Source organism: Ptychodera flava, chromosome 20, assembly GCF_041260155.1.
Source record: "Ptychodera flava strain L36383 chromosome 20, AS_Pfla_20210202, whole genome shotgun sequence".
Taxonomy (NCBI): domain Eukaryota; kingdom Metazoa; phylum Hemichordata; class Enteropneusta; family Ptychoderidae; genus Ptychodera; species Ptychodera flava.
In genome coordinates, this window is record NC_091947.1 from 27152221 (window position 1) to 27177114 (window position 24894).

The 24894-nt window shown below is 38.2% G+C and overlaps 2 protein-coding genes across 2 annotated transcripts in view; both read left to right on the plus strand.

Moving 5' to 3' along the window:
• The window catches only part of LOC139120460 (uncharacterized), a 31882-nt gene extending 15142 nt beyond the window's left edge, over positions 1-16740 (plus strand). Inside the window, exons 10-30 of the mRNA XM_070684908.1 lie at positions 59-131; positions 735-832; positions 1830-2031; positions 2604-2813; positions 3240-3517; positions 4556-4726; positions 5282-5398; positions 5596-5721; positions 6117-6442; positions 7115-7358; positions 8232-8426; positions 8601-8734; positions 9013-9097; positions 9331-9528; positions 9983-10120; positions 10739-10887; positions 11422-11545; positions 11804-11949; positions 13008-13128; positions 14003-14244; positions 14383-16740. Of these exons, the coding sequence (XP_070541009.1) occupies positions 59-131; positions 735-832; positions 1830-2031; positions 2604-2813; positions 3240-3517; positions 4556-4726; positions 5282-5398; positions 5596-5721; positions 6117-6442; positions 7115-7358; positions 8232-8426; positions 8601-8734; positions 9013-9097; positions 9331-9528; positions 9983-10120; positions 10739-10887; positions 11422-11545; positions 11804-11949; positions 13008-13128; positions 14003-14244; positions 14383-14551 (3546 nt within the window). The 3' untranslated portion in view covers positions 14552-16740. The remainder of the gene's footprint in view (positions 1-58; positions 132-734; positions 833-1829; positions 2032-2603; positions 2814-3239; positions 3518-4555; positions 4727-5281; positions 5399-5595; positions 5722-6116; positions 6443-7114; positions 7359-8231; positions 8427-8600; positions 8735-9012; positions 9098-9330; positions 9529-9982; positions 10121-10738; positions 10888-11421; positions 11546-11803; positions 11950-13007; positions 13129-14002; positions 14245-14382) is intronic.
• Positions 16741-20413: 3673 nt separating this feature from the next.
• Positions 20414-24894, plus strand: part of LOC139120461 (inversin-like) — a 23050-nt gene continuing 18569 nt past the window's right edge. The window contains exon 1 of the mRNA XM_070684911.1: positions 20414-20610. The gene's annotated coding sequence lies outside the window, so the exon portion shown is untranslated. The remainder of the gene's footprint in view (positions 20611-24894) is intronic.

Sequence of the window (24894 nt, forward strand, 5' to 3'; positions counted from 1 at the left end):
GGACGATTGTATCATTTGCTCCAATACTTTAACAAATTTCTGACCGTCTACTATCCAGACAGGAGACATGTCGTGTTGGAATCATGGAGGAGAATGGACCATACAAGAAGGAGGCTACGGAACTGAGAAAGGTAAATGTGTGAGGTCGGCAATATGGCGTCGTCTCAGTTTCGATGGTCGCGATGAATATTTACCATAAAGAACGTACAATGAGAACGGCTAAGGAAAAACAGGCTTACTAATTATGCGTCAATGCACTAAAACCAACTAAGCAGCTTGAGTAAATTAATTTTCCTGTGGCAATGCTACCTTTCCACAACTAATAATCACACTCATTGTATTCCGTCTGAAGCTCTTTACACTGTACCTCCCCTGATTTTGCCTTTTGATTTTGATTTGATTTTGATTTTGATTTTGATTTGATTCCGCATTTTACGAATACAAAGTGCCGATTGTATGAAGTTCTTCGTGGACTTTACCTACGATAAACTTTTATTCGGTTATCATAACTTAGATTGAGGCATTCCATATTCTCAGTAACTTAATTCGCAGTTAATGATACCTACAGACCGAAGTGTTATATGTATTGCCATTGTATCTTTAGGAAGTATCGAGCGACTAATTCTTTTGAAGTGTCGCCGCTGCTCTGTATGCTCTCTATCTTGTCTGCACCGTCGCCGTTACAATGCATTTATATGTTATTTGTACATATAAAAGTATTTATGTATTTGCAGCCTTTGTTTCGTCGCACATGTGGTGTAGCAAGTACCAAGCTGTCGATTTGACCGAGCACTTCTCCGAAGAGTATCTGGATACAGCACCAGACATACAGGTTATTATTGATTTAATGAGAAACGTTGATTTTTGCTTTTTACTGGACAGAATTCCAGTAGACTTTCCAAATGACAAATGCCGTTTGATATTTCGTAAAAAACACAACTCCCCGTGTGAAAACAAAGGATATTCTCTCTCCCCTTTATCTATCGTAATAGCTAAGTAATGGAAATGTCATCTCGTTATAGAGGAATTATTCAAACATATGTACGTACGCTCGTATATATCATGTATGCTTCGAATAGTCTATAATAGTATTTTTTATTAAAGGGAAACCGTCGTCGGAACTGCGCCTATGCGAGTTTCTTGTTTACAAATAAACACGATTGGAACTAATTTTGGATAATTGGATTTTCATATTTTGCAAATTTTTCAATAGTGTTAGGTGCCATATAGCTGAAAGTTGCGATATTACTCATAAAAACAAATTACTCATAAAAACAAGTGTGTAACTTAAAAAGAAAAGCAGATGAGCTTACATTTGCAGGTGAAAACGACCTAACTTCACCATCCAATTATCCCAAATTAGTTCCAATCGTGTTAATAATGTATTCTTGCACGATCTCTATATGCACCTCATCATCATAGCTGCCACATTTAAATTATACGATGTAGATTATGACAGACATGTTTTAACTTTCATCAATCACCATCGTACCTTGGATACAATGTTTACATTGGTCGTATGGGTCCCATACTACCTTTCGGCGTAGTTCCGACTTCTGTATCGCTTTAGTGTGAAGTAAATAGCCTAAAGTTTGACTCACGGGGAAGGGGGGCTTCAGGTGTAAAGCGATCCATAGCTATGAAGCGGACATTGCAGTGTTTTAAACAACAGTATAAATTATTCAGGGAGAAATACAAGATGTGACGTTCTGACCCATTTAGTCAAGATATCAATCGATTCACAGAATGACAGTAATCGTCAGAACCCCTTGCTTCATTATTTGAACGCATCATGGTGATCTATGGGTGTCTTCCATTGATATTCACAGGTATTCGAATGGTACCACGAGGGAGTCTGTGGCGGTGGCTTCTACAAGTTTGAAGCAACGCTAATGGACGCCGACGGTAACGCGTTGAAGTCGTACAGCAGTGGAGAGATTGGAAGAATATACACCGGCAAATGGGACAAACAAGAAGTGACGTTCACCGACTACGGGCCTGGCGTGCGAAGCGTTGGCATAAACTCGGCCGGTGGGTTTCCGTGCCTCGTGAGAAGTAGACTTATTATAACAGTAATGCACATGTCAAAACAAACAAAATTCTAACAAATCAAGATTACCTGTCTATCATCTGTTTACTTTTACTAGCCACGATATTATAATATTTCATCCAGCTATTTGTACGTTTTGGACTACATCAACTTTTTAGTATGACAAACAGTAAATTGCAATGCGGTAACAATTATAATTTTTAAAATTATTTCCATTACAAAAAAAACCACCAATATTAACCAGTTAAAACCAGTGTGTTAAAGTCTTGCGCAGACAACAATAGTATTCTGAAAAATTCTAACCACGCGTCATAATCTCGAACTAAAAGCGATTTGGTTCGCTTTGACAATGATACTGTGTCTATTTAATCACGAAGGATCCAGGGGTAGAAATCTTCCTTTATATCTCACTAATACGAGTTTTTACCAGTTCAATTTGCTCTGGGTCTACTTCGCACAATATTACTGGTTGATTTCGATAGCGCACAGTATAAGGTACCATCTCTCGCGAGTTAATTGAACACGTTTCTTGTTTCTTTTGCTGGGGGAACAGGTAAAGATGACAAAGGCTGGGGAGGACACTATGGCAGCAAATGTGCTGCTGCCAGCATTAGAGTCAAGAGGGAGACTGAGACAGCTGATGGCGATGCGTTCGAAGACTTTGATCTCACCGGGAGAGATTCTACAAGCAACGATAAGGTCGTTCTTCGTGTGCTGTCGGAAAATGCATCTATCGTGGAAAAAACTGCCGAGGAAGGCCCAGGTATAGGGTAGTCCATCACGTCGCGTGGTTAGGCCGATAGAAACTGGGAACGTGTCAAATGTAGTCTCTGCGCGCTCAGAGTTCCCAGTATTTGCATATCAAACTCAGATAATTTCGACGCCGTCTACATTATCCAACCTTCTACATATGTACAGTGCCAAGCACTGGCCAGATGACAGAGGGAATATATCACACAGCCCGGAGGCAGTTAGACACTGAAAGACTGACATACAAGTTTTCAAGCTTCAGTAGAATAGAAATCATACCATACGTCTATCATGACGTCAAGTACAAAAAATGTCTTTTCTCTCATGATGAAAGGTTTGTGAAGTCACTCTACGAACATCGCAGAAAGTGCTTAATTTCTTCTTTCTAATTACATATATGTGCACCTGTTAATTTCTCTAATCGTTTTGTTTGTTTAAGGAGAAGAAACTCTAACTGTTTTTCGGGGCGCAGAGGTTTTGAAGGTGTTTCCCGCGCGAAAGAGAGAGAAGAAAAAGAAGCGGGAAATCAGAGTGTTTGTTTCCAGTACGTTCAGGGATTTCCAACGAGAACGAGAATATTTAATAAAGAAGACGTTTTCTCAGTTAAATCGCCTTTGTGCCGACCTACACGTCTTCTTCACCTACGTTGATCTGAGGTGGGGAATCACCACAGAACAAACCCACTTTGGCCGAACTATTGATATTTGTCTGAAAGAGGTACGTTGTCATGGTAATATGGAAAAGTTAAGCGTCGACATTTTACTATTGTATCGAGTCAGATAATTTTTTTTTAAATTCTTCTAATATTTTTTGTGAACTTCTTTCATAATTGACTGTATTTGAATACGCCAGATCATTTTCGGACAATCTGACGTCGAGATCACACGGAAAACGGAAAATGATAGTTGTCAACATGAGCGGGCGCTATTCACTTACCTCTCGCTCACCGCCTGCATGATCTTGACATGCTATGTCACAGAGTAACATCAGAGTGGCAACAGCTATTGTTTAAGGCGTGAAGTGGTTACGTAAGCAATCCATGTTTGCCTCGCCTCACGGAGCTCTTGGCTCTCTTTTCCGAAGAGTGCCGACCATGCACCCTTCGGTAATAAAGTATGTTCGACAAAGTTTGTGCTGTTGTTGTCGTGTGGTGCTGATCGGAATTGATGTGCTGGCAAAACCGGGAGTGTTTTGAGCTTCAGGAAAGTGGGTTTTACCGTTTGAAAAATTCCTCTCATATTTTTATGAATATATAATTAGTGTGTTTGAACCAAATTTGAAAGTCTTTTATCGATACTGTCTGGTTTTACTCCATGGTTTACGGTCAGTCATACCGTCTTTTACACGTGCGTCAAGAAAGGACATGTTTATGAAACTGCTGGCGTGTTATGGTTTGATTGGCGTGAAGCAGTGTTTCTGGCCTGAGAGCTCACAAAGTATCTATGGTTGCTACGCGACTGGCAATACGATGCCATCTCGTCGTATGTTTCGCATAATCTCGTGTAATTATCAACCACAAACAAAGCCTCCAAAAAGTTTAACACCTTTGAAGCTCATTTTAATATGAAAAGCCAATAGTCTACCGAGACGACCATGGAACAAAAGGCATGCAAGTGTTTCCACTCTGTCTATGTTACTCTGTGGTTATGCACACACGTTGTTAGAAATTGTTCAGAGAAGTCATTTCAGGTCATTTCGGTGGCTATGAGAGGGATGTTGCCGACTTACATATCTATATCTTATCGCGATGTGTAGGTTGATCGTTGCCGTCCATATTTTGTATGCCTGATGGGAGATCGCTATGGCTGGAGCCAGAAGGAAGGCGAAGAGGATGAACTGCTAGACGGTAGTTTTGACTACGCCATTGAAAACAACCCAAAATTTGAGTGGATCAAAGACTATCGTTATGATACAAGTATCACAAAGGTATATTTATCAATCTTTTCCTTCCACTGACGCCGGCAAGGCGAAAGAATATTGCAACAACACTGAGTCATATCGAAATAATACGTCATCAAAGAATGATATGTTTCTATTCATCTCAATATGAATAGTAGACTCATACACAATTAATATTATTTCACTAAGGACTCATGGTGGCTCAGGTTCTCGCCGTTATCCCGTGTTCTGACGATGAACGCCAAGGGGTCAATTAAGTGAGCTACTGGTACTATGGCCTTAGGCGAGTCCAAGCTATAGATAAGGTTTCATGTAACTAACGAACGTTGAGCGAAATTGGGAAACTTTGTCAAAAGGAAGAATGGCTTCGTATGCATATATAAAGAAATGCTAATTCGTCAATTAAAAGTTTCCTTGATGGCAATAATAATGCTAAAAAGCTGATTATACACTCGTTTTGATAAATCTGTTGTGTTGTATTTACTGAAATAACGATGCAAAAATCCTATGAAGAGAGTCTATCCCTGAAAAACCAGAAACAATCACTAACACACGAATTGTTTACCGTGATTCGTTTTACAGCTTGAAGTACTGTATGGCGCCCTCTTGAACACGGAGGCGGCAAAAGATAGGTCGTTCTTCTACTTGAGGGAACCTCCAGACACGCTAGATTATTTTGTTGATCCCGACGATATCAAGGTAAATTAGCCTTCGATTTTTTATGAATGAGAGCCATAACCTTTGACCCTATGGAACCTGTTACCTTTCCATGCACCATCGCATAACATTGAAAATGTCGCATCAATTTGGTAAGATCAATTTATTTTTGAACGTGATGGACGAATCCAGAGTCTGATTCATCAACATTGATTTGCTTCTTGAATTTCACTTCTCAGGTATTTACATCTGAAAGCGATTGGCATCACGAAAGACAATATGAACTCAGGGAATCCGTAATGAATAGCAATCTGAATCATAGAAGCTATAAAACACCAGAAGAAGTCTGCGATCTCATTAAGAAAGTGAGTCCTTGATTGAATCGACATTACATGTAATGAATAAGTAGATTTATGCATATACACATGTACACACATATACACACATACATACATACATACATACATACATACATACATACATACATACAATGCGCCAGTTTTAGGGTTCTCAAGATTTAGATGGCCACTTTTGCAGTGTTTTGTATTCTAGCTAAATTGACAGAGGTGTTGAAGATCGTCAAAATCAATCTAACTATTGAAATAGCATGTTATTCATACCTTCCCCGGCTCCTATCTGCAGCTACTTAGAATATGGCAGTGCAAACATACTTGAATTGTAGTGAATGTCGGCGAAATATCCTTGTGTGCAAATGTTTTACTTTCATAACTGTAAGACCACTACATCTCTCCTTAACCAGGATCTAGAAAAGTGTGTAATTGAAGACTTTCCAGTCGGTACCGATTTAACAGTCTTGGAGAGGGAGCGTGAAGCTCACCTGGCATTTGCCGAAGCCAGGCGTCGAGTTTACATCGGCCGTCAAGAATACTTCGACCAAATAAATGAAATCATGACAGAAGGCCAAGACAAGCCCCTTGTAATACTCGGCGAATCTGGGTCTGGTAAATCCGCGCTAGTGGCGAATTGGATCGGCAAGTTTGAGGAAAACCACCCGGATGCATTTGTGTTTGTTCATTTCATCGGGTCATCCGCTGAAAGTGCCTCGCATATCAAATTACTCAGAAGGTAAGTACATAGCCCAGTCTCAACGTCACTATCTCTCTTCCACAAATCGCCCAGTCAAATGAATGACGTGTTTCATTCGTAAGGATGGAAAACTGTGAACTGAGTTACTCATAAACTTTTTCAGTTTGGCTTTGTCAACACCATCAAATGTTTTGTATATTTCATTAGCATAAAGAAGTACATGTAGACGAATGCAGGGAGAGTCCACCCGGAGTCAACTACAATCTTTGCTCCGAGTTCACCTCTTCCCTATTAAAACTGATCTGTTCATAATTATCGGTGATTTATTCCTGAAAAACTTTGACTCCCTTGAAAAAATAGTTCTCTTATAAATATATACGTTTATGACTCAATCCCCACCTAAACTTGACATAAGTCAGCTAATTGTATCCAGAATCGGTATTATCTTTTGACAACGTCTCAAAACGTACGACAAGTATTATTACGGCAACAACATTTAGTATAAGTTGCAACTAGGAACGTTTGCGTCAAAGAGTATCAATTCATGTGCCTATATAACCTACGGGCGGATGAATAAAATAGCAAAGGTGTAAACCTGTCTGCTCTTATCATTGTGATAATCAGAAAAAGTGAAAGTGTGAAGTGCCGCCAAAATGGTGTGCCTGTTGTAATCACATTGATATATTTGTTAACCATTTTTAATGTACTCAGGTTACTCGAAGAACTGAAAATGTTTTTTGGTTTCGAAATGGCCATCCCACGCTCGGACACCAATGTACTTCGTGAGTTTCCAACATGGCTGCGTCTCGCCGGGTCACGTGGTAAAGTCGTCATAGTATTGGATGCTTTGAACCAATTAGACAGCGGAACAGGAGGAGAAGAGCAAGATCTTCTATGGCTACCACGACCTTTGCCCCGTAATGTCTGTATGCTGCTCTCTACGTTACCAGGCCGAGTACGTTGATAATATTTTGAGAAAGGGACTATAGAAATTGTGGTAGTTGAGTCAACCCCAGGCACTCTTCAAAGCAATGCGCCATTTTCTGATTTGATCACAAACGTTACCACGTATACTTTAAAATCGATTGTGTAGTATTCAACAGAAATATCAGGACATCGGGGTAATTAGGGGTCACTTACGGCCAATGGTAGTAGGTTCTCGCAAAAGTTTTTGTGTTCCAAACAGTTTCTGATGGGTAGGTCGGAATCTTATGTAGCGTTGCTTTGTCGATCAGAGAGCTACAGTGCTCCCAATGTAAAGCCAAGAAAAATAAAGTTTGTTTCTCATCCTAAAGATATTGCAAGAATGATGCGGTGACGCGGTTTTTTTACTCTCAAATTTTTCTTTATTCTTCAATCAACAAGAACGCGGAAAAACATGAAAAGAGTACAGGAATGCACGCAGAGATAAATGCGCAGCAGTGTTGCTTTATTATTTTTGTATAGCAACAGTTCTGAGGTTTGACTTTCAGTGCAGCAATGCACAGTTTTGACACCGTAATATAACAGTGACTGGAATGTTAGAGTCAATTATTTTGTTTACGGTTCTGTTTTATACAGCACTGTGTTAGGCACCATCGTCGCGTATTTTTGCGATTATTTTTTTAAATTTTATTTCCTCATGAGCAGAAGAAAACGTCGACGCGGCGGATCTGAATTGACGCGCGCGAGGATGAGAAACAAACTTTTTATATTTCTTTGCCTAAGATATTTTATTTCTGAGATGAAAGAAAGAGACAGAAAGGCGACATCGACTCGAATTTCGGAGACGGAAAGAGTAAGCTTTCTCTGAAAGGATACCTTACATTATATCTGTTCATTTTTACAGTCTTTTGATGCAGTGAAATTGGCAGAGTGGCCAACATTCACAGTGGAAGCATTACAACCATCGGAGAAAGAAACCATCATTACCCAGTATTTGGAAGGCATTTACGGCAAGACTTTAACAGAAGATCAAAAACAAATGATCATCGATGCCCCACAGAGCAACAATCCATTGTATCTGAGAGCTCTGTTAGATGAGGTAAGGCTAGGGAATTGTGTGTGTGTGTGTGTGTGTGTGTGTGTGTGTGTGTGAGAGAGAGAGAGAGAGAGAGAGAGAGAGAGAGAGAGAGAGAGAGAGAGAGAATTGCTGCTTCAAGTAGTCTGTTAATCTTCATTTCCTCCGTAAATGTATCACATTATTCTTTTGCTTCAGTTACGTGTATTCGGCAGATTTGAAATTCTTAGCAAGAGGATTGAGCAGTTGCTCTCTGCCGAAGATCCGAGCGTCCTATTTGGGAAGATTTTGGAACGTCTGGAACAAGATTTTGAAAGCGGGTCACACGGAAGGTAGGAAAAACCTCGTCATGCTTACTCACATAATGATTTGAGAATTAAGGTGAATCTTTTTTGTGAAGGAGTTTATTAAGATGAAGTTACTCTTAAGTTGGTTTGTTGTTGTTTGCAATATTAGTTGTGAAGTTACTCTAAGTGACAAGACGATTGGGTCGATTTTTTGAAATGAATTTGCTCCCTCGCCCTGAAAATTTAATTCTTAGGAGCGCTGTGAACGGGAAATGATTTGAATTTTAACAACATGTTCACGATTTCTGTTTTATTCGTTTCAGAGAGGGTCTTGTCCGTGATACAACGACAGCAGTTTGGTGCGCCCATCGTGGTATGTCAGAGGAGGAACTCATCAATATGCTAGACGTAAGTACGGCGACATGTGGAAGAATATAATTCAGCCAGCAGATGTCGAATACCTTAAAAGTTAATCAGCAATCATATCCATCGATTGCGTTAACGAACAGTTCACCAGCCGTAGAGCTATGGGCCTGTTCAAGTTTCTCTTTAGTGTTACATTAAACACCTTAAATGCGATTTGAAAAAGTCTAATGTTGACGTGGAATATTAAGCTCATGTTATGATCTTCAAAATTTTAGGTTCCATCGGCGGTTTGGTCACCGTTCTATCTCTCCCTGGAGGACAATCTCATAAACCGTAATGGTATTCTGAACTTCTTCCACGATCATTTACGCCAAGCCGTGGAGGCGAGGTACCTGCCGACCCAGGAAGACAAGCAGCAGCATTACCGCGCCCTTGCTAACTTCTTCGCCAATCGACCAATCGATGACAGAGTGGTAAGTCGACGCCGTGTGTGTGTGTGCGAGTGCAGACGGTTTGGTCAGCTATTGAGAATCGAAATTTGTCAGATGTCGAATTTTAAAAAGCAAACACGCAAAAGAACAACAAAAACGCCTCGTAAAAACAAACAAACAAACAAACAGACAGACAAAACAATAGAGCAATAACAATGACAATCATCTATACCCGTCTGGTAACATATAGGGAACCGCAACCTTTTTTATTCGCTGAAATATTCGACTTTGAATTTTTCATCGTGGGAACACAACTTCCACTATGTTTGTCGACATAGAATAGAGAGGCATCGATTTCATATTTGGTGATATCGTAAAGGAATTGAATCGATACATTTGATCCCTATAAACAAGATGCCTTTTTAGAAACTCATATAGCAGGTAACTCCTTATATGACCTCGATAGAAATAAATCATATCTAATTCCTACGTATAGGTTGACGAGCTGCCATTCTTGTGGGCCCAAGCCAATGAACTGGAAAGACTTCGCTCCACAATCACCGATCTCGAAGTCTTCAGAAGATTAATGAAGAATGAAGAAGGAAAATTTCAATTGGTTAAATCATGGAAAATCGTAAGTAAATGTATTTTATTCTGACTCGTAAAATGGACATAATCGGACCAGGGGCAGATTTGACTTGGACGTCATCATATGGCGGCAGCCTTTGGTGTTGTTGGGATGGATGGATTCAATTCGGAATCCACTATTTTGGATTTCATCAATCTTATGCTGGCATTGTTTGTTTTCCTGACACTTCCATCATCGTTCCCTGTTTGCGTTCCAAACCTAACCCCAGGAAATGGTGGCTTTACTTCAGGATGATGAAACAACAGTTACTTGAATTTATACTGGTTTGCCCATTTGCCTCTCCTCTTACCCTCCCCGAGCTCATCCCTGTTCCGTTGAAGTACATCGACTACATGTAATTCGGTTGTTAGTGTCTCCCTCAACGTTGATGTATATGTATTTCTTTCCCTATGAAGGTTCGTATTGATCACGTCACCATCAACACGTCAAACCCGACCAAACATGTTGAAGTTTTGTTTATGGCTTTTTTTCATTGAAACATACATATCGCATGCAGTCTTGGCGCAAGTTTACGTTTATCTCATTTCTGGTTAATTTTAAGGATTTTTGTTCTGAAGCAAGATATCATTCATCAATGCTCATACATTTATCTTTTGCCAACAGTTAGGAGACTACAGTCAAGTAGAACCAGCATATCTGGAATCACTGGGAAAGCACGACAACGACACAAATTTATCCGGCGAAAAGCTGACGATCACGCTCCAATACATGGCTGAATTCTTCATGGAGCTTGGCTTGTTGAACAGTGCCAGGTAGGAAAATAAGGAGACATATTCCTTTATCCAACTTAATGTCTCATCAGTGACAATAAAGTGAACACATTCTTCAAGACCTCGGTCATGCGTCAAATCGTCAATTCAAATGTTGGAGTTTATATTGTGTGAGGGCGCCCTGTTGGTGGAGAATTTCAAATGAATGTCTGATCGTCTATTTTCAAAAATCAACGCCGTGTTTCTGTAGAAAGTAGCACAGATACAGCGGAGGAAATAAAAAACCTTCAAGCATGTACGTCAGACTTTATTAGTTTTAGCCATTGATTACATATTTTCTGTGACTTCCCGGATGAACAAAATTAGTTAAAAGTGATAGTGTGACGAGTCCGAATAAGTTCCGCTTCTGACAGCTAGCTCAATTTCTAAATTTTGTCTTAAGCGCCGAATTTCAGTAGGATAGGCTGCACAAATAGTTTCTAAAGAAATGTTCAATAATAAGGTGAAACCAATTAGATGGGCAAATTGTACAAGAATATAAAATCATTGAAGTACGCAAATTCTTTCCCCCTTCAGGTCGTTGTTCGAGAAACTCCTACTAGAACTCGAGACAAATTCTCTTGAGTCACATGGTACGGTTGTGTATCATCCTCAACAGTTTTCCAGAAGACACAGATCAAAGCATCCCCATGTAATTGACGTGAGTATAACAAATATTTACACTAATTTCGTGTTTACATTGCGTTCTAAGATCTTCCCTCTTTTGCATCTTGATTATGAAGTACAATTTTTTTCTCCTCTTAAAGGAGATATTACTCTAAATTTACTAAATTAGACACACACACACACTTTTGCACATTCAGACATGCATAGTTATCGAATAACTTCCCTGTAATGTTTAGTGAAGCCACTACTGTTGTTATCAGACTATCCAGAAAGTGTAATCTTTCTTTGTCAGGTGATGCACAAGTTGGGAAAGGTGTGCGAGAAGCAGATGGACCTGGACGAGGCTAAGCGATATTTCAGTGACGCCTTAGACAGACAGAACCGAATAGTGACCCCGGCACAGAAACTGAAACTTGTTGAAGGTCTTCTCGGGATGGGGTAAGTTAGCTCATCTGGTCCACTGTCTTATTCCTTAACAACAGTCCGGTCATTATAATTTTCTCGAAATATTTTGGGAGTGTACTTACCACGAAACTTGCTACATGGGCTATAAAGTAGAAGAAAAATCTATAGATGAGCCGTAAATTCTATAGCCATTAACATTAAGGGGGTGTTCGTTATAGATCGCATGCAGCCAATATGTATAAGAAGATATTGCGAAGAATCTGGCCTATTGTTGACTTTGCTTACGTATTATACCTACACTGGAGTCAAAGTTTGTATTTTAATTGTATAGAGTATATGCACTTCGTTCATTGACATCATTCTACGTTACAAATATAAAATGGAGCTTGCTGCTTTTTTGTGATTGTTGGTAAAATTATTGGTGGAAAAAACCGCCAATGATATATTGCTCAAGGTCACTTGAATTGAGGAGGGACGGGTATAACATGATTGGCTGGCTATAGTCCATGTCTACATTTCTTCCTGTCACTCTGAATGATGTCATTTTGACCAAACTTGGCCGATCAAATCTTGACATCGTACTGATCAGTGTGCCCTATTTATAAAACACGCTACTTGTTAAAGTATCTCCAAGTGGATATGTAACCTGCGCCACGTAAAAAAAGAGGAATATTAATTTTTCGGTCGTATATATTTAATAGAAATCAATTTCCTAGGGGTCTAAATATTATAAGGTCGTAGGTCACATTTATTACTAAGGGATTGGGTCAGAAAATTGGGTAAAAGCGTAATTTCAACAATGACAGGTAATGTAAAATATGTGCCCGACAGCATGACCAATTTACGGCAAGCCGGAGTTAAATCGGCGCAGAAACGTTCTAAAACGTGTGCGCGTCCGAATTTTTCGATTTATAGCCTGTTCCGCCATGAGGTGATGGTGGGGTTGTGTTTCGAGGGAGGGTCTCTGCCCGAAGAAATACCCTTGGCTAGCGAAGCTGCATGCAAATTTAAAATGGCTAGGAGAAATCTGTTACTAGTTGCAGTTACATTTAAAGCTTGGTTAGAAAATGCAATCTTTTCGTCATTTGCAGATCTGTATTGGGACTTCAAGACCAACCTGGTGAAGCAAAGAAAGTCTTCTTACGTGCCAAAGAAGTGGCAACGGATGTCTTAGGACCAAACCACCATTATGTTGCGGCTATTATTGGGCAGGTAGGTCCTTCGAAGTTATAAGCCTTAAGGTAGTATGCGCCTCGAAAGTGAGAGTCCTTAAACTTTTTCTCAAACAGTTTTTTTTAAACCATTCTCTTTCAAAATCAAGAATAAGAATCGGGGTCAACGTTCAAATTTTGGTACTAGAGAAACAAATTACACAAGATTTTCCAATATTTGAAATTCAAAATGGCCACCACCCCTGTGTTAACTCTATGGAGAAAAATAAATTTTCAAGTTTCGAAAAAACTAAGACAACGAAAAGTTTTCTTACACCAAGGGCTTTAAAACAAGCCCCCACAAGTGGTAGATCAGGAAAGAATTGTCAAAGTTTGAAAGTTCGAATATCTGTCCCCGAGGCGAATTCTACCTCAATCCGATATGCATCACATGTATTGTGACCATTTCCCTGAGAAGGTAACAAACTCAAACATTGATTGCTGTGCCTTCTCTATAGCGAATTTCGCTAAATTCATCTACACCTATGAAGAAACCATTACGTCACAGAATCGGTGAACTGTTTTTGAAAAGCTAACATAAACAATCTTGGTGAAACGAAACTTGTGATAAATGAATCGTTTAGGGGATGTAAGCCTTTATAGGTTTACAGTCAGAGTGATTTTGAACCTGTTCTCAGAGGAGTTCTGACCTTTCAGGTCACGGGGTGACCATTTCTAACCAAAGCACCCGGCACGGGTCTGAATACAAATTTGTAAGGACGAAACTTTTGATGAACAATCGGTCAATATCACTGATCAACTTCCAGTAAACTTTACATAGTTATTTAATAATATTGAATAGATAGCTTAAAAATCATCGTTTGTCGTAAGTCGATAACGTGTGTTTTGCTTTTGCTAATTTTGTTTATTGCCAGGTCGGTAAACTGTGTTACAGTCAAGGAAGGCTGGACGAAGCCTTGGGTTTCTATCTTCAAGATCTCAAACTTACTCGCAGTCACGTGGGCACGAATCACCCTCGTACAGCGGGCATAATAAACAGTATTGCTCTTGTGTACGACGACAAGAATGACGAACTAGCTGGTACTCTGTACGAGGTTGCACTTGCTATTCTGCTTGAGACGTACGGACCAGCGCACATTGATGTTGCGCATGTCAGGTAAGGGCAAAATATTTCAATGTACAGAGAGTTTCGTCATTCGAACGCTTGCATATAGATGTAGTGAATATTTCCGTCAATTTGACTTTATTCATTCGTGTGACTAATTAACAGCGTCTTCGTTACGTTTCTCTGCAGACACAATCTCGGTGCATTTTACTTCGCAACTAATCGTTCCTCCCGTGCGAAGTATCAGCTGGAAGAGGCAATCAAAATCTATGAAGCGTTCATCGATCCGGACCAACCCGATCCTATGCTACAAGAAACGCAACAAGCCCTGGATGACGTCATAGCTTTCAGCAAATAGGCATAGATAATCGAACTGACAGCAGATGAAGAAGTGTATTATACAGTATTACAGAAAAAATATGAATATTTACACAGAAGATATTTTTGATCATTGTAAATATACTGTTCACTCAATCAAGTGTTCTTATGAATCCAAAACCTGCAAGATATATACCATTATTACTGTAAATATATTATTATAAAGACGATATCAATGAACCCTGATTGAAGGACGTTGCCCAAGCTGTGCAATAAATATTCTTGTGAAAGGATTATGTACAGAAGTACAACTTTGATAATCATAGTAATTGGTCAGGCAATATCGGGAGATGTATTTACTTTAAAGTTATATAAACGGGGAAAATGATTACCAGGGCGGTGGATTCTGTCACGATTCCTTGGTGTGCGATTGAACGTCGAGAATGGCTGTCGACCCCGGAACAGTATCTTAAAGACCGAGCTGTTGCAACGTAGGGATAGTATTTACATGACACTTACAGAGCAGATATTCCGGTAGAAGACCTTTACGATTTGTGTATTTTGACCAGTCTGAACTGCGTTGGATGGCGTTAACAAAATCTCATGTGTGCTTCTTCTCAGGGTTTTCATTTTTTTAAAGAAAACTTAAAATTATGATTTTGATGTAGAATTAATGCTAATGGAAAGCTTAAAAACGTTAATTCTCGGCCTGCCCTTTATTTTTTTGTTCCTACACTGTTTACAGAAAGAAACATTTGTAAAGAGGCAATTTTATCAGCATATGGCCCCAAACATCTGTAGCATTATATCTCAATTACCCGACGTGTTCAAATTACAAAGAAGACGGTTGGGTTGAATTACTATAAAGAATAATTTCAAAAATAATTAGTCTACGAGGATAAGTCTTTTGTTCATTGGTACACCACGATTGAATAATCTTGTGGTTGGGTCATGCTTTGAACGTGAATGTGCTTTGAACCATATTGAAGTGTAACCTCTTCTGGTTTCTACCATGGGGGTATAAAGAAAGATCAGCGTCTGGAAAAGGAAAGAAAGATTCTTTTGGATGAAGCAGGTGATTAGAATTTGCTAGGATAGATGGCATAGGTCAAATGGTGACACTAACTACAGTTTATAGAGGAAATCTGCCAACCAAAGCTATAAAACATCGCAAAATAGAACAATTATAACCCACCACTTTAAGACCGTAGTTGTTTTACACCTTTGATTGTAGCGAACAAATGCAAAATAAATACTATCAAGAGTGCATTCACCGAAATAATTTGACCGAAGTTGTGAGGCAGTAACAGTAGTTTTCTGTTATAAAGCTGGGCAATTGCATTTAGGTGTTCATTACAATTTTGTATGTACAGTGTGATTTGTGGAATATCTTTAAACTTAATTGTTTGAAATCATTATCGATAGCATCCCCACAATGTCAGTTTGTCATAGTTTATAATATGTGTTTGATGCAAATCGAAGCTTATTTTTTTTGTGAGTGATAGATAAGTTCAGTTGCAATAAATATCGTTGGTCGTCAGACAACGGAATACTCAACTCGCTTTCCGCTTTCCTGCTGCCGTGCAAGTGTTTTGTGAGAAATGCGTGTTGAGTTTTAAATTACACTATCTCTAGATTGATAACCATAATTTGTGACGTTTATGTGTGCTTGTAGTACGGTTTACGGTTGACTGGTAGTTTTATTTTACACCCAGAATACTCTCAGATGCTACAGCGCCTGTTCCATATCCACTGAGATGGATAATGCTGACGGTCAACTTGGTGTTAGCTATACATACTTGTCAAGATACGACAACTAGCATACATCTGGCGTTCAACAGCGTCATTGCAGGCCATTTCTCTAATATACTGGGCTCGTTAGAGTTCCATCGGGTATTTTTCTTTACAATATAATTTTATTTAATTTTAGATTTGGTATCTAATTTTTTTTTAGTTTTGTTAAAACATAATTTCTTGTGCTAGTTCCTAAACTATCAGTCGACATGCCTAGTTTGCTCACGTGTTCACACACGTGAGCATATGTCGCAGCGATGTCTGTCTGTCTGTCTGTCTGTCTGTCTGTCTATCTGTGTGCTCGATATCTCAAAAACGGCTCATTAGATCAGAATCAAATCTGGCACATAGATTCAATTTGCAAATGGCAAGAACTGATTAGTTTTTGGTGGGTGTGGCTTGCTTACTTTTTGCTCATTTGCATTATTAATGATTTTAGAAAAAACGGATATATATTGGCAACGACTGCACACAATTTGATGAGATTTGCTACAAATGTTAATCACACCAAGATATATCAGCTGTGAAAGATATTAAGGGGTGACATAAATGTTAATGGATAATTTGCATATTTAATGAACTTTCCTAATTAGGGATATATATCTGATATGACTTGATCAAAATTGACAAAACTTGGTATGTATATTGAAGATACTATGATTTAACATTATTGAAAGTCATTAAGCATTTTTATTTCATCAAACTCTTAATTTGCATATTTAATGAACTTTTGAAATTGAGGATATTTATTTGAATGGACTTGACCAAAATTGATGAAACTTGCTATGTACATTAAAGACACTATGATATAACATTGTTGAAAGCAGTTTTACTTCAGCCAAATACTTATTTGCATATTTAATAAAGTTTCCTAATTAGATATATAAATCTGAATGGACTTTACCAAAGTTGATGAAACTTGCTAGGTACATTGAAGATACTATGATATAACATTATTGAAAACCATTCACCAGTTTTACTTCAGCCAATTCCTTATTTACATATTTAATGAAATTCACTAATTAGGGATATTTATCTGAATTGACTCGACCGACTTTGATGAATCTTGCTACATATATTGAAGATACTATAAAACAACATTATTGAAAGTCATAAAACTTTTTCACTTCAGCCAATTCCTAATTTGCATATATCATGAACTTTCCTAATTAAGGATATTTATCTGTATTGACTAGACCAAATTTGACAAAACTTGCTATGTACATTAAAGATACTATGATACAACATTAAAAGTCATTAAGAATTTTTACTTTAGCCAATTCCTTATTTGCAAATTTTATGAACTTTCCTAATTAAGGATATTTATCTGTCTTGACTAGACCAAAGTTGATAAATTGCTTTGTACATTAAAGATACTATGATACGACATTATTGAAGGTCATTTAACATTTTTACTTTAGCCAATTCATAATTTGCATATTTAATGAGAACATTTCAGTCAATTCCTAATTTGCATATTTTAATGATCTTTCCTGATTGGGGATATATACTTGGATTTAGAATTAATCTGTGCTGAATATTATTCATTATGTTGATCATAACACTTTCAATGAAGTTGCAAACATGTGGCAAAGGTTCAAATTTACACATAACTGCAATATATAATTAAACACGTGAGCATTTTCAGTTCATATCTGGTTTTCAAGTTGTCGACACAGAGTATAGCCGGGTATACGTGGTGTCCATTGTTACAATCGGCACGTCAACACTATAGTCTAAACCACAGAGTTCGTTTGTCAACAATAACAGCACATGGTGTACACAAGTATATGGTTCGTTTGTCGACCTTTTACGCTGTGTTTCAAGTTACTTCAGGAAAACAAGAACTGTATTTTTAAATCGAACAACAATGGTGGAAATATATCCAACGTTACAGCCACTGTTCAAGTCCTTTAACTAAAAATAAACATTTGCACGTATTCAACCGAAAAGCAATACTTATATTCAACATTCAACACCTCCCACAGTACAGTCAAATATTTACTCTTCTGAATACGTGCTTAGACTGTCTCTCTAAAGCCGACGAAATAAGTGTAGTCGATGTAAGCAGAATAATTCATCTTCCCATTTCCACAAATGCGTATTTCTACATTGATTAATGGAGGTAGTCGGTACATAAACAGTGTTCTAAAAATCTAAAAACCAAATTTCAAATATAATTCTATGTAGGGGGTCTTCTATCAAAATGAGATGTATATATTGAAAGACGTTGTTGTGCAATATTTTATTTTGACAGCTTTTCACAGTTGCTGCAGGACTGAACTGAAGAGGTGGTTTTGGCGCCCAGAAGATTTAATATTTAATTGACACCGGCGAGAAACGAAATTTGTTGGCCAAAATCAATTACCAGCGATTAACCCAATTTTCGCTGAAAGTTTGAATAAAAGTAAATACCGATATAGCCGAACCAAGGTTATTAACAAAGCATTTTCAATTCAAGGTTGCTTAACAAAGCATTTTCAATTCAAGGTTGCAGCTTACGTTATTATGATACAAATTGGCGAGATCGCTTAGAACGTTACCCTGTATTCAGTTAATCAGAATTTCCTGTCAAGCTGGTGAAATTGTTTGTGTATGAAACACTGGGTGAGCATAAGTGTTCTAAACGTCTACACGACCACTGGGACCTGCGTCCGGAATTGTCGGGCAATATGTCTTGAGTGTAGGAAGAAAAGTGGTTCCTTGCCGTTGGCAATAACACAACAGTAGTTAACCCATAGGGGCCTCAGGCTCCGATGATGATGATCAGATGGTGATGATGATGATGATTAAATATTTTAAAATGAAGAAAAATAAAAATATATTCGGACTCAGTAAAGTTGTTGTTGTTGTTATTGTTGTTGTTGATAGTATTTGTAGAAAAGAACACAGTATGGGTTGCAAATTCAATACAGCCAAACTATACACATGCACTGCAAATTCAATACATACTTTATACTATACACATGCGCTGCAAAATTCGATGCAGCCTATAGGCTGTATTGAATTTTGCAGCGCATGTGTATAGCATTGAGGTAGCTTACCTCCATGTGTACAGTAAGGCTGTATTGAATTTTGCAGTGCATAATTTGTTCTTTTCTGCAAATACTATCAACTACAACAATAACAACAACAACAACAACTTTACTGAGTCCAAATATATTTTTATTTTTCTTCATTTTTAAATATTTAATCATCATCATCATCATCACCATTGAATTTTGCAGCGCAAGTGTATAGCATGGAGGTAGCTTACCTCCATGTCTACAGTAAGGCTGTATTGAATTTTGCAGTGCATAATTTGTTCTTTTCTGCAAATACTATCAACTACAACAATAACAACAACAACAACAACAACAACTTTACTGAGTCCAAATATATTTTTATTTTTCTTCATTTTTAATGTTTAATCATCATCATCATCACCATCTGATCATCATCATCGGAGCTTGAGGCCCCTATGGTTAACCCTGCGTTTATGTCATTATGCAGTCACATCCTTTCTCTACATGTGTCTGGCCTATGAAAAATTTCATCCTGTCTCGTGTGGAGCTGTGTATTAACCTGTGTGCGAATAGTTGAACATACATAAACAAACGAACAAACAAACAAACAAACACAACCAAAACAATGCGTGATCCGTTGTCCTTCGGTTGCTTCAATAATTTACAAACGAAATCATGACCTGTGATATGAGCTATTTTAGAATGTAAGCGCGCAAGAAGGCACGGTAAACCTGCGCAAAACATCAGTTCGTACCTTGCACATTGTTTACAAAGTCCTACTGAATAGAGAAATGGATGATTTCAGAGAAAATGTAAACTGCCTTTTCCAAGCTTACTTGTACAGTTTTTTGATACTTAAGGTTCATTCAACCGATATTTCATAAGAAGCCATTACCACGGTACATTCAGAAGAGTTCACATCGGCAGACTTTCGATTACTTTGTCATTGATTTTTTAGAAACAGTGCACTTCAACTGTTGGCATAACGAAGGCGTATTGATCGGCAACGCTTATAACTTTCACCCTCGGTTGCTAGGTAACCGCATGGCTTCATCGAATCCGATTCTTTGATTTATTTGCCGACATAAAGCAAACTGATCCAGTGACTTCATACAGTGGCTGTGAATTCCACCATCCGTGTGTGCCAGCCATGGTTATTTTCTGGCGAGAAAGATACGAACGCCTTGTTGCGTATACACTCATTGATCCACGGCGGAACATATAACGGAATCCTTCGCCTGGAGCTGTGACTGTTTTAATGATTTCACATCCGTCTATGACGTAGTTGTACAGACTACAGGTAGGTATAATTTATGCATCATTTTGTAGACACTATGTAAATTTTTGTCAAGTTCATGTCCTTAAAGTTTATTTCACATTCAGCTGCGACGATATGTTTCACATGCTCAACATGCTTTCAATTTCTGTTACACAAAGTCATAGTCAGTCAGCCGTTCTTGTCTTTCGTGCATTCTAATACCATACACGTTCTCCCAAATTTCCCTGTTTGACTACTATAATACTTACTTTGAACATTCAGCCTCGAGAGACTGAAAATACCGGGCATTGCTGGGCTTTAGTACAATTCAACATTATCTTATTCACCATCGAAGACACCCTCAGACAAGTATTGGTTTTTGTCTTTAGGAGAGCGTAACCAAGCGTATGCCAAGTGCGCCCAGCCTTCCAACGAAATCAAAGTAACGCTCAAAAAACATTATTAACGAACCTCGCTAGATATCCTTATAATCAAGCATAAGACATTTGCCAAACGATAGACAACATTAACGAGTTTACGCATATGTTGAACTAGTTCATCGCTGAACAAAAAGATGAGTCTATAATTTGATGTTCAAACTAGGACAAAGACGACATTTACAGCATCGAAGTGAAAGATACTAGCTTTTAAGATGAAATGTCGGAAAAGATGAAACGGACATCTTTGGAAATAAAAGTTAACTTGGCCGAAGGAATCAATTTAGAGATCACGTGACGGCTAGTTGCGCAGTAAAATACACTGAAACAGACTACATCATTTCCCGTCTCGCATCATTTTGCCTCCATAAACCTACAAAACACCTGTCTGGTTTAGTTTTATGATCAATCCCACATCCTACTTTTGAGAATATTTTATGATTTACTTTGTTCACTTCATTACTTTCATTTCTTTTAAATGTTTAAATTTTAATTTGCTTGAGATCATCGTCTCAACCAGGTCTACTATCACCATGGATACACTGGCGTACTGTCTTTCTCTAATATATACGAATCCTGAAATCAGCATGTTTGAAAATTCAAATGAAATGTTCCTGTATATCTAATTTTAGGTTTTCCAGTAATACTTTCGTAATCAAATTGCCAATTTGTTATAAAAATGGCTTTACAAAGTAGTGTCGAAATCTTTCCTGTTAGTTTAAAGAGCAGTTGCTACACGTTTGGAATAATTAAATGATTCATCAATACACAAAAATCACGAAATTTTCGTGTAGAATGACTTTGTAATGTCCAAGACTTATGTAAAACAGTGTAATTAACATGTTCTTGTACCAGCTTAGCGTATTTGTGTATATATCGGAAGTATATCTCCTTCACGTGTTTAATGTGCTGGAGTCTTTACACGAATTTACACACAAAGTTTTGTACTAGTCTCCTCGTGGACTAAATCGTATTTTTGATCAAATGTATAACGCAGAATACGGAATGCACACATAGGCAAAGCAAGTTTTCTGTAAAATGGACATGTGACGTCACATGTTTAACCTGCCACTTAGAGAGCAAAAATATTGGAAGTGGTCGTTTTTTTGTAGTGTAGCTTCCGCTCAACGCGTGTCCTGTCAGTGATTGCACGTACTTGATCGATTGTGTTACATGTATTCGTGGCGTGTTACCACTCATTCCCCACTCCACTGATTGGCTCATTTCGCCGTTACTGTTCAAAGATAATTCCTTACACCATGAATACTGGATAGTTCTGCAACGAGCGACGCCAATGTCAGAACCACTTTAGATTATCTCCTAATTGTTTTGTGTTGGAAAAACATTCATAGAGAGAGAGAGAGAGAGAGAGAGAGAGAGAGAGAGAGAGAGAGAGAGAGAGAGAGAGAGAGAGAGAGAGAGAGAGAGAGAGAGAGAGAGACTTCTTCTTAATTCAAATGCAGTGCAGGCCTTGAGAACGTTGTAAGCTTATTTGCCTGAAAGATGAACCTGAAATTTATTCCCGCCCCGGGATATTTCTCTTTAATAAACGCTGAAGGACATTACAATAATACTGATACAGTAATTATTATGTACATGGTCGTTTGATTCAAATGCCATAAGGATATTATTATTATTTTTATTGTTGGAAGAAAATCACCGTCAGGCATGACGAAACTTGCTGTTCTTAATAAAAATTCTCTGCGTAATAAAAGCAGAACTGACCTGTTTCTTGTTTAAATGCCGCGAGAAGAAAGACAACCGTGCCCGTCGAATTCGCAAGGTATAGCCTACGTCTCGACTTTAACATCAAAATACGAAACCATAGCGAAAATCACTGTATCTAGTCGTTTTATGGGAGGAAATGAAGGGAGTTCAAAAGTCCATGCAGTCTTTTGCATGGATTACCCTTCCCCTCCTCCCGTAGCTCGTTTGAAACTTTGAAATATGATGTTACGTCCTCGAATCCTTCGGCGATGGTAGCCGTACTTGAGTTCAACCGGTCATTGGCGCATAATCATTGTGCGATATGAATCGTGTCCATAAGTTATCTTTCATGGAATGTGATGCGATCATATTCATTGGAGGATATGTGATTGTTCTGAAAGATGTCCGCACATTTTAGCTGAGTGCTAAAGGGTATAGGCGTCCTCGAGAAGTTCGCCTTTACAGTGACAATAATTGAGTATACAGTTACGCCTCCCTGAGTGGAAAACTGGTTAATGACTTTCCATTTTCACGAGCTTGGCTTCTTTCAGTTCTTAAAAGCGCATACAAATCTTTGTCAGTACCGTTCAGTGAATTGTTCGATTGATGTAAATAGCTGAGCAATTGTCTGGCGTGTTTTTGTTGCAGTGTATTCGTAAAATGGGATAATTTGCATCCTGGAGCGGTTTTGCGTCAGGGAAAATGGATAACTTCTGTAGCTTTAGTTGAAAGCGTCATTTGCACGAATTCGTTTCATTTTCATCGATCTGGAGAGTAAGCTCATCATAACCACAGTGCGAGCTGACGCAGTGAGTTACAGCGTTTAGACTTTTTTCTGTAGCTGAGTATCATTGTTCCGAATCAATAAAACGAATTAAGCACAAATGTCTAAATTATGACTTGGTTTGAAAAACTTGCTAAAACGCGTTCATCTTTTAAAATTTTGACTAGAGTTATATCGGAATTCACAAAATTTCCCTCACATTTTTCTTGAGGTCACATGATCAGAAAGCCGACTGTAACATTTAGAGGAATTCACGTGATAAGACAGAGAAACGTTTGAAGAACAACAACAACAAAATGAAAATGATACAACGAGGCAGTGAGAATGAGAGTGAGAGAGAATGGAGGGGTAGCGAGAGCAAAAAACAAAACGTAAAAAACTTCAACAAAATATTCATAGATTTTGCCATGGAGAACCAACCACCACAATTTCCTTTACCACCGACGGTAGCAACAATAACAACCACATAAACATCATCAACATCATCAACAATAACAAAACAACAACTACAACAACAAATAACAACGACAATAATAATAATAATGATGATGATGATGACAACAATAATGACAATACTAACAACAATAGAATAACCACATATCAAAACATATCTGACATAAACAGATGCGGTTTTAGATTTCATCTATTTTCCAGCTCTTAATTCATTTTACGACGCAATACGTCACCGTGTATGACGTATTCTAAAATGTGTACAAGAAGTCGTAAACAGACGGAATCTATGCACTGCGCATAATCACTCGTCCTAACTACAAACCCGACAACGCTTGTCCCTGAGCCAACCACGCGAGCGCGCTGCCACAGTGAGGGCAAGGCGAGCTGGAGGAAACAATTGATGGTGATTTGATGTACCTCAAAATAAAATTATTCCGATTATCATTGGGGGGAAATAACGCGTTTGCGTTACGTATCAGCCTGCCTAACTTGCGTGAAATATTAGATTAAGAGATTAGGAGGATCAGCATTCTACGAGATGAACTATAGTAATGGAAGGATATGTCACGGGAATAGACTGCAGAGTAGCTGTGTACAAGTTCAAAGCATTCCCCTCGAAAATTATATCACAAGCCAGGCAGCTGTATCTCAAAGTTGTTGAAATCATAGAATAATAAATTTAAACTGAAACGACAGATATTCAAATTTAATTTAATTTCACCATTTTATAATTGGATTCTAAAACGCATTTGCAGCATGCTTCAATCAAATATTCTTGGATTCAGTTTTTATAGTTGGAGAACATCAAATTACGGGAGTTTTAATGAAAATATATCCATTTAACTTCCGTACCAAAACGAACGACTCCTCGGATATTTCATAATTTTGTCACGTTCCCTACACAAAATAAACCTTACGTTTTGTCGTACACGCTGCTTCAGCGCC